Source organism: Pristis pectinata, chromosome 8, assembly GCF_009764475.1.
Source record: "Pristis pectinata isolate sPriPec2 chromosome 8, sPriPec2.1.pri, whole genome shotgun sequence".
Taxonomy (NCBI): Eukaryota; Metazoa; Chordata; class Chondrichthyes; order Rhinopristiformes; family Pristidae; genus Pristis; species Pristis pectinata.
Genome location: NC_067412.1, coordinates 26,877,721 through 26,888,458, shown reverse-complemented (window position 1 = coordinate 26,888,458; position 10,738 = coordinate 26,877,721). Strand labels below are relative to the sequence as shown.

General features: G+C 43.9%; 1 protein-coding gene across 1 annotated transcript; it reads left to right on the top strand.

Annotated features, from left to right (window-relative positions):
* The first annotated feature begins 5,720 nt into the window (after positions 1 to 5,720).
* On the top strand, positions 5,721 to 6,914 carry LOC127573275 (UDP-glucuronosyltransferase 2C1-like). The gene has a single exon (XM_052021325.1). The coding sequence runs from the start codon at positions 5,721 to 5,723 to the stop codon at positions 6,912 to 6,914; it is 1,194 nt and encodes a 397-aa protein (XP_051877285.1).
* Positions 6,915 to 10,738: the final 3,824 nt, after the last annotated feature.

Sequence of the window (10,738 nt, the reverse complement as noted above, 5' to 3'; positions counted from 1 at the left end):
CCGTCACCTTCTTAAGAGCAATAAGGGCAATAAATGAACAGGTCTTTGGCTAGTTGGTCAGCTGCTCTCAGTCAGACTACCTATAGGACCTCCACATGATTCTACCCCTCTCTAATGACCTATCCTTACCATGTTATCTAACCCCACCCTATTAGCTGAATCAATTATCATTGTGTGCCTAGAAGTAATTTTGGTTTTGGTGGCCAAAAAAGAAATGCTGAAAAATATCTCCTTATGTTACAGTAAATATAATTCAACATCAATAATGCATAAAGATTCAACAGTAGTAGGAGATGAAAAGGTTACTTTTGGCCATAAACCAACCTGACTTGGCATAGTATACAGTAAACACTGTGGTACAGGGAACCATGCTGAATGAGGCTCCATCATGGCAGATTCCTGCAGTTCAACTTGAAAGTGAGCCTTATTCTCTGTTTCATAACCAGGTTAACTCTATTCTTAACCCTGTTCCACACTTTTTGATTCACATTCTTGCAACCTAATAGCAAAGTCTTCTTATCCTGACTACTTATCACCCAGCTGGTCAGTAAGAAAAACTTGTGTTCATATAGTTCCTTCACTGAAGCAAAACTTTCCATGGTGTTTCACAAGAGAGTTATCAACAAAATTTGATAGCGTGCCACATAAGGGATGGTAGGGCAGAGGACCAAAAGGAGTGGGTTTAAGGTGTAGAAGTAGGAATAAGCCATTTGACCTCTTGTGCTCTCTCTATCAAGGCTGATCTTTTACCTCTGCTGTTTTTTTTTTGCACTAACTCAATGTCCCTTGATTCCCTTAATATCCAAAAATCAGTTGATCTCTGACTTGAATATATTGATTGACTGAGCTTTCACTGCCATCATGAAGAGAAAATTTCAGAGATTCACTACTGTCTGGCTGAAGGAATGTTTTCATCTCAGTTCTGAATGGCCAACCCTTTACTTTGAAACTGTAAACCCTGGTTCTGAACATCCCATCTGGGGATACATCAATTTTGCAAGTAAACTGCCGCTTCCCATGAGAATGGAACAAGATGCATTTGCTAAGAAGCAGCTTAACATGGAACGGAGAGCTGGGGAAGCAAAAGGTTTTAGGAAATGAATTCCAGAGCTCAGGCTGTTTGTAGCTGAAGGCATGGCTGGCAATGATGGAACAATTAAATATGAGATCAACTTAAATGCTAGAAATGAAGAAATGTGGATTTCTTGGAGTCATATATATAGGGCCAGAGGAGATTACAGAGATAAAGACAGGCAAGCCTATTGAGGCTAATGAAAGCAAGGATGAGAATTTTTAAATCAAGTCTTTGCTCAGTGAAGGATCATTACAGGTCAGTGAATGCTGTGGGTGCTGTATTAAAACAGGACTCAGGTTCTTTTGGGTTCCTTTCGAATGACAGAATTGGTAATGAAAGACATCACAATTTCACGAAAAGTTTGAGTAACTTTATTTAACACAACTAAAAACAACTAAACACAAAGGAAACTACAGCTCTAACCACAAATCTAATCTAACCCAAGTTAAAAGAAACAAGACCAAAAATCCAAACTCTCACTTAACACTTCCCTGGTAAAATCGAGCTCACGTTTGCATGCAGTAATCAGTGATACTTATCGGCATCCAGTACTTAGCAATGTTGCATTCTCTGCCACTCAGTCTACCGCTGAAGTGGAACCCCGGAGTACTTCAGCAAGATTTTTTTTATAATTCAAAATAAACTTTACTCATAATAAAAGACAAACTATATACAATTACAAAACAGTGCAAACCTTTACATTCTTGTACAGATCATTTATTAGTGTTACCTTTTTATATATATAAAAAAAAGCACCAATGCCACACATGTGGCTTCTTGGGGGGGGGGGGGGGGGGGGTGGCTACCCGGTCCCGTATTTACAATATTTAGGGGCTTTCTCGCCTGTCCCCGCCCCTCCCTCTCCATTGGCAGAAGAACCCTAAACTGTAGCCGTTCCCCACCAAGTCTTTGCGTTGGCTGCACCCAGCTTCAGTGTGTTCTTCAGCACGTACTCCTACAGCCTGGAATTTGCCAGCTGGCAGCGTTCCCCTACGGACATCTCGAAGTGCTGGAAGACCAACAAGTTTCGGGCAGACCAAAGAGCGTCTTTCACCGAGTTGATGACCTTCCAGCAGCAGCTGATGTCCGTCTCTGTGTGTGTCCCTGGGAACAGCCCGTAGATCAGAGAATCCTCTGTTATGCTGCTGCTGGGGATGAACCGTGACAAGGACCCTTGCATCTTTTGCCACACCCTCCTCGCAAACCTACAGCCTGCAAAGAGGTGGGCGACCATCTCGTCCCCAGCGCAGTCCTCCCGGGGGCAGCGCGGGCTGGGATTGAGGTTCCAACCATACAGGAAGGATCTGACTGGGAGGGCCCCTCTCACTGCCAGCCAAGCGAGGTCTTGGTGCTTGTTGGTGAGTTCTGGCGATGAGACATTCTGCCAGATGGTCTGGACAGTCTGCTCAGGGAACCACCCCACAGTATCCATTGAGTCCTTCTCCTGCAGTGCCTGCAGGATGTTCCGTGCTGACTACTGCCTGATGGACTTGTGGTCAAAGGTATTGGTCTGGAAGAACTTTTCCACGAAGGACAGGTAGCGCGGCAGCGTCCAGCTGACTGGGACGCCGTGTGGCCATGGGGCCAGGCCTATTCTTCGCAACAGCAGGGACAGGTAGAACCTCGGTACGTAGTGACACTTGGTGCTCACATACTTGGGTTCCACGCACAGCCTGATGCAGCCACAGATGAAGGTGGTCATCAGGAGGAGGGCGACATTGGGGACACCTTTACCCCCATTGTCCAGGGACTTGTGCATGGTGGCCCGTCGGACCCGCTCCATCTTGGATCCCAAGATGAATCGGAAGATGGCGCGAGTGATTCCCAAGCCAGAGGAGCGAGGAACAGGAAATACCTGCGCCAAGTACAGCAGCCCTGAGAGCACCTCACACCTGATGACCAAGTTCTTCCCAGTTATCGATAGGGAGCGCTGTTCCCACAGTCCCAGTTCCTGCTTCACCTTCCCAATCCGTTCCCGCCAACGTGAAGGGGCTTGATAATCACCAGATGTTGGCTGCAAACCAACCCACTGGAGAAGCTCCAAAGGACTCTCTTGCGGGGCACATCTTTAAAGTCAAGGAGGGCTTTGTGCCCCATTTGGTCCCAGCATAACAAAGGATTCCACACCTTTGCTAAACTTTCCCGTTGTCTTCTAGAGTCTCATCAGTCATTAGTGCAGAAAAATTCCACTGTTAATGAACAAATAAAAATTCTGATCTTCTAGAGGGCGGGTGGCTCCATGAGTGTGCAGCCGAGAAAGGTTTGTGACAAAGCCCTGGGATCTTGTCTGATGGGGCAAATTAACAGTCCCCATTGTCTTGCTTGGCTGAAGCAAACCCTGATTGTTTTGCAAAGCTGTCCGTTTAACTGCACCCGATTAATGCTTGGGGCTACCTTCCACATTGATGTCTTGCTGTTTCACACGGTTTCAGTAACTCCTGGGAAAAACAAATAGTCCCAACAGAGAAAGATGCTTCGTTAACCCTTTGGTTACATCCAACAATTAGTAGCTGTTGCAACAGGGAAATAATTGATTATTTTTCATCTTACCACAGGTGCATGGGGCAGCAGAGTTTTGGGTGACATGTTTATGTAGAATGGAGGAGGATGGCTATGTTTGTTCTGGAGTGGTGAAGTGTAGTGATAACAAAGGCATGGACAAGGGTTTCAGCAACAGATGAGCTTTGAAGTCGAGGAGTTCAGAAATAGGTGGTCTATATAATGGTATTATGGTCCATTATCATTACTGGGACCTTGCACAGCATCAAACTTGCTAATGTTGCCAGGAAGATAGGTGGAGTTGGTGGTTAATGGATGGAATTAATGGAAGGAACTGTAGAAAATGACTTAGGTATTATCTGTTACTATGAACCTCACAACTTTTTGAGATCTCTGCCTTAAATTATGTATTCCTTTCAGCATTCGCGCGTCAGTTCTTAGCTCTCTCTCCACTGTAGTCTCCTCGCACGGGGTATCCCTGGAATGTCAAGACAAAAAGTGGACTTGCTGTTATCCAGCTTTTTTTTATTGTTTCCATTTTCATGGGAAAGCTATCAGTTCCACATGCACAATTATAATGTGCTTCTTTGTTCTGGAATGTTTCTCTTTGGAAATCACTTCATGCTAACATGCAAGAGCTGAGAAACAGCATTTCTGCATCTGCTTGGTAATTACTAATAAACTTTAATAAACCAACTCTAGTTCACCAGCTGGTCCCCTTGTTATCCTGTACTTTGCAAATGTTAATCACCTTCCCTATTACGCATGTGAGAAACTTCCCTAACTGTATGATCTCCAAATTTAGTGTTTTTTAAAGGTGTACAAGTAAGAGATTATGGCAATTAAAAAAGAGCTTTTGGCAACCGAGACGATCATCATATAAAATCTTCCTATTCCAAAACCTCTAACAAAGCTATAATCCCCACTGAAAATCTAAGAACCTCTGCTAACTACGGATGTGTGTCCGTTTGGATTGACACTGAAGCCATTGTTATAGAGATTGCGGTAATCATATTTTACTGATATTCTGCCCCACAATGTTCATTTTTAAATAAAATGTATACTTTTTTTTTGCTTTGCAATCAGTTCATCCACAGTTATCCCTGGATTCATTTTTACTGTTAAAATAGCAGATTCGACGTTATAATTCCAGTAAAATGTTAGAATTATTCGAACAGTCAATCACAATTTTTGACAGCTATACTGTCCCACTAAGCCAGTGCAACATTTTGAAATCGGGAACAGAAGCATAAAATGCCGGGAGTACTTAGCAGGTCAGGCAGGATCACTGGGGAGCGAAAGGAGTCAACGCCTTGCAATCAGTTCAAACGCGCGTTTGGTAGGGGGGCAATCTGACACCTGGATCTCGAAAAAGTTATATTCAATTCAAACACGTAACAGGGACCCAGGAGAACAATCCGACATGTAGCACTGAAACCACTCAGAAAGTACTCATAAAAAGTGAAGACAAATAAATTGGGAAAGTGAATAAAAAGTTACTGTAATGTTGAATAAAAATAATTTGACATTCAAAGTAAAATATTCCTGCTAGTTATAATCACACATCATGTGCGGGCCACATAGCAAGTTGAATGTGCTGGTAGCTGTATGAGAAAGCAATTGGGCCGAACAGCCGCGCACACTGCTGGAGGGTTTGTGCAAGTGACATCTCACACACATCTTCTACTGCGCCTCCTGCAGCCGGAGCAGTACCACAGTGGGATCTTCCCACACAGTGACCATGTCAACCAAAAGCAGAGCGGTTTTTCTGGCACTTCTGCTGTTCTTTTCCGCAAGGAGTCCGGGCCCAGAAGCTGCCAGGATCCTCGCCGTCCCCACGGACTGGAGCCACTGGATCATCATAAAATCCCTGCTCCTGGAACTGGTGCAGAGGGAGCACCAGGTCACGGTGCTGAGGAACAACGACTCGCTGAGGATTGAGGCGATCTCCGAAGATTTCACCGTGGAAACGATCCGCATTCCCGCAGGTCAGGCACGTAAAGCCCTTAGTCAAAGCGAAATCCATGACATTGTCTTCAACTATCTCTACGTGGAAGATGGTTTCCTCTCCAGTATCTCCGCTCTCCGCAGTTTGTGCGCCTTATTCTACATCAATATTGGAGTGACTATTCCGGCCGTTCGGGCAATGTTCGAGGATCGCGCACTGATGGGTCGACTCAAAGCTGGAGGTTTTGATCTGATTTTGGCCGATCCTTACCATGTAGCCGGTGTCATGATGGCCCATGTACTTGAGAAGCCGTTGGTGCTTTTTGGCAGGTGGATGATAGCCGGGGACCTCCACTTTAATTTAGCCCCGTCGCCACTTTCTTTTGTGCCCATGATAAGTTCACGCCTGAGCGACAGGATGTTGCTTTTGGACAGATTGAGGAACGTGTTGATATATGGAATATCGAGATACATGAACAACTTCCACATTTACCCAGTTTACAACAAACTGTGCCAGCTTTACCTCAATAGTGACATTACGGTGGAAGAACTTTATCAAAAGGCTGATATCGTGCTAATGAAGGTTGACTTTGCCTTTGAGTATCCTCGGCCGACCGTGCCAAACCTGGTTTACATCGGAGGTTTTCAGTGCAGCCGGGGTCGACCGCTCCCTGCTGAACTGCAGCGGTTCATGGACAGTTCTGGCGAGGATGGCGTGGTGATCTTCTCCTTAGGAAGTGTGGTGGGCTTCCTTCCACCAGAGCTGGCGAGTGAAGTCGCGGCGGGACTAGCCCGACTCCCTCAGAGGGTGATCTGGCGGTTTACTGGAAGACTGCCCTCAACCTTAGGGAACAACACTAAGATAATGAGCTGGCTTCCTCAAAATGATCTGCTGGGTCATCCGAAGACAAGAGCGTTCATCAGTCACGGTGGGGAAAATGGGATTTATGAGGCCATTTACCACGGGGTCCCCGTGGTTGGCATCCCAATCTTATTTGATCAATATGATAACCTTCTGCGTCTCAAAACCCGAGGAGCTGCGGTCATGTTAGATTTGGCTCACTTGAAAAGAGACGATGTTTTCCAGGCAGTCAAGACCGTCATCGAGACCCCTTCCTATGGGGAGAACATGAAACGAATATCTGCCTTGCACAGAGATGTTCCAGTGGAGCCAAAGGAGCTGGCTGTTTTCTGGGTTGAATACACAATAAGGCACCGAGGGGCTGCTCATTTTAGATCCGCGGGTAATGAGCTGCCATTCTATCAGTACTACTTACTGGATGTGTTTGTCATTGTTCTGGTTTTCGTGGGGCTTTTCCTTTATCTTGCATTTAAATTGCTAAAAACTTTACTTGTCAAAGTGTGCTCGGGGAAGAAGAGGAAACAGGACTAAATTAAAGAATGATTTGCACTAAGAATGAATTCGTTCGTTATGGGCAGCCCCTTTTACATCGCACCACACCTTTTTCTCTAATATTAATAGCCAAACACAACTTAATCAACAACCTCTCCCATCCACTGAATGTATCATAATCCTATTTCCAAGCCACCCACGTGTCACCTTAGTAAATGCATTTTGAAAATTGCTGATCACATGCTGTTCTCCAAGCATGTCTAAGATTTTCCTCAAATTGTCATTGGGAATAATCCTGCTGAACTCCGGGAAAATAAAAATCAATGAATTTTGTGGGTGTGAGGAGGTCCCTACCATTGCCACTCACTTACGCAATAAACCTGCCCTTACCTTGAGCAACTCTCACTGTGACAACTTCCTGACCAAAGCTAGTTCAGAAGTGATCACCAAGAGTTTATGTAGGACATGACCTTCTGGCTGCAGATCCAACAGAAATGCACCGGTACCCCAGCCAGTGCATCGCAACAGAATGACAATTCAGTGTAGCACTCTAAGTCTTCCAGTCCAAGCACTCACAAGCACAAGCCCCTGTTCTTTAACGCAGACATCTGCTCAGGCTGCACGCTACCAGATAGGGACCCAGAGCAAACCCTGTCCTCCCCTGGTGCTCTCACAGCTATGAAGTACCCACGGCTCGGTGTGGGGAGGCTGTCTGTGAGGCTGGGGTCGGGCAGTCTATGGGGAGGTGGAGCAGCAGTGCAGCACTAACGTGTGTGGCTCAGGCCTGCCCCTGGCTGGCACAGGCTATTGTTCGGTTTGGCAGTGGATGTTCTGCATGTTGAAAGACTGCCCAGATCCTACAGGCTCTCTCATCGCCCTCTGCTGGATGTGATGGGAGCTGCCTTCTCCTCTTCTCACTGTTCATCTGAACATTCTCCCCGGTCTGAACATTTCTCTGCGGTAACAAGCTTAAACACCAGTGTACATGTTTTTGGCAGAGCAACAGAGAGGGCAGGGTTCACGCCAGATTCCTGGCACAGCATCACAGTCAGTAATGCATCTCTCTTTATGTAATCCTGTGATATCCCCTTTTAATGTTGATTTTATTCGTGCCCTAGTTCCTGGCCATACACCCTGAGAACTAAGTGAGCTCCCAATGTACTTTGTCTGCCAGTTAAGCCACGCCTCGGGCTGAACTCGTGGTCAAATCTGTCAAACAGATTTACTAAAAACAAATAATAGAAACATCTTAAAAGCAATTTAATACGCTTAAAAGGTTTAAATCAACTATTAATTATTAAAAACCTGAAACTTTCCTCTCTCCCTTGCACCTGTTCCTCTCTATGCCAATGAAAGCGGTCACTGACCCTGAGAAGCAGTTCAGTCCCCAAATTTTCCACCATAATTGCTGAAAGGCTTCACCAGGTGGAGCCTAATGTTGGACAATTTGAATGGCAGCAGCATGGACCTATCAGGAAGCTGGGATTTCTGTGTTAGTCCTGAACTTTCCAACAGTTACATGGGAAAATTCCAACAGTTATATATGGAACTTTGGCATTTCTCAGGAAATCCAGGACATTATTACCTTGCGTACCATAAGAGGGAGGAACAGATCTCTGTCACTCAGGCTTTTGTTTATAGTGACCACCACAAAAGTATCCAAGATTGAAGAGGATGAGTGAAGGATTATGACACCAAAGCATTAAAGGTTAAACTTGAAAATAGCTTGCTTGCCTAGACTTGGTTTACATTGTTTACCATATGGAGGGTTAAGAAGTAATGTACTTGATAGTTCACATATCGTAGTCAATGGTGAGCCAACGGCGGTTGTTCCAAATGGAAAGAAAAGCTGCAGATGTTGAAAAGTTGAAATAAAAACAGGAAACATTCAGCAGGTCAGGCAGCATCTGTGGAAAAAGAAACAGAGTTGACATTTCAGGTCTGTGACCCTTCATAGGAGCTGGACAGATTGAGGTTGCTCAAAACCTCAATTAAAAGTTGCACACTTACCTTCAGCAATTCTCCAGCATGATCTTGGAAAAAAAGTCGGTTGACTATCTTTGATGTTGTTGTCCCGGGGGATTAAAAAAAGTAACATTATGTGTGGTGGTCAAATTAGCAACACCCACAAATTTATAATATAAAAATATTTGGATATATTTCAGAAACTTTATAAGTATTAAACATTTGCAAAAAAATTCTAATAACTCCAAATTAACAACCAATCAAAAAAATGTAAATAAATAAATAAGATGTAGGAAGATTATTAAAAAGGTCCTTTCAAATTAAATGCCAAGGGGAAAGATTTTTTTTAGGAAATCTCATTTAAATTAACAATGCTTTTTAAACAAAATCTTCTACCTGCAGCTGTATTGTTCCATTAGAAGCTTCTTCCTTTGTGGGAAAACACCTCTTGTGCCTTCTTTAAAACTGGGGCAAGACCTTTGTGTGATCTACTTTTGTAAATACAAGGAAAATGATGCAGGTTCTTGCTCCCTTGTTGATCATCATGACTATTTCAATGTCAGAGTACAGCCAACAGGTGGCGTGTTGAATCACTGATGGCAAATTCAAGATTTATGCATTGGGACTCATGGAAATCCCAAGTTGCTGACAATTTTAGGAAGTGATGAGAGCGAACACTAATTGTTTTTCTTCATTCTTATCACAAAATCCTGTCTGATGTGTTGAAGATGATAAAAGGATTTGATAGATAAGGCAAAATTGCTCCTTCACGTGGGTATCCAGACAAGGAACCCTGGCCACAAAATTCCAAATTCCAAATAGCAATCGAGAAATAATTTCAAGAAGCATCCCTTCATGCAGAGGCTAATTGGAATCTGGAAGTCTTTCCCCAGAAAAAAACTGTCGGAAATTTCAAAATTGAGATTGATAGATTTTTATCAAGCAAAAATATCACGAGAATTGGAATTAAGCGGGATAAAGGGAGTTAAGAGAGACACCTGTCAAGATGTAGTGGAACACAAAGCAGGCTTGAGATTCTGAATGAACCACTCTCCTTCCTTTGTTCTTATGTTTTGATGGCCATGAGATTGACAATCCTTGACCTTCCTTGGCTTCATTGTTGTAGTATTGATAATAAAAGGAAACAAATTCTCCTGGCTCTTATTTGAGATATATTACTGCTGACTGACCCAGCCCAGAAAGATGTGCAATTTCATTCGCCCATTCTTTTTAACTTTGCTTGATAATTAAGAACGTGTTCATTATATTTAATTTATTCACTAAATCAGAGTACATAGAACAGTACAGCACAGGAACAAGCCCTTCAGCCCACAATGTCTGTACTGAACACAATGCTAAATTAAACTAAATCTCTTTTGCCTGTACATGATCCATATCCTTCCACTCCCTGCATATTCATGTATCTAATAGCCTCTTAGATGCCACTATCATATCTGCTTCCACCAATCCCCCGGCAGCCTGTTCCAAGCACCTACCACCCTTTGTGTAAAAAACTTGCCCTGCACATCTCCTTTAAACTTCCCACCCCAACCTTAAATGAGTGACCTGTCGTGGGAAGATGATTCTGACTGTACATCCTATCTATGCCGCACATAATCTTATAAACTTCTATTGGGTCTTCCCTCAGCCTCTGCCGCTCCAGAGAAAACAACCCAAGTTTGTCCAACCTCTCCCAATAGCTCACACCCTCTAATCCAAATGGCATCCTTGTAAACCTCTTCTGTACCCTTTCCAAAATCTCCACATCCTTCCTGTAATGGGGAAACAAGAATTGCACACAATACACATAGTGTGGCCTAACCAAAGTTTTATAGAGCTGCAACATGACTTCCTGACTCTTATACTCAATGCCCCTACCAATGAAGGCAATCATGCCT

Excerpts from the sequence above, each read along its gene's own strand:
- LOC127573275 (XM_052021325.1), top strand. The coding sequence starts at position 5,721 with ATGTTCGAGGATCGCGCACTGATGGGTCGACTCAAAGCTGGAGGTTTT.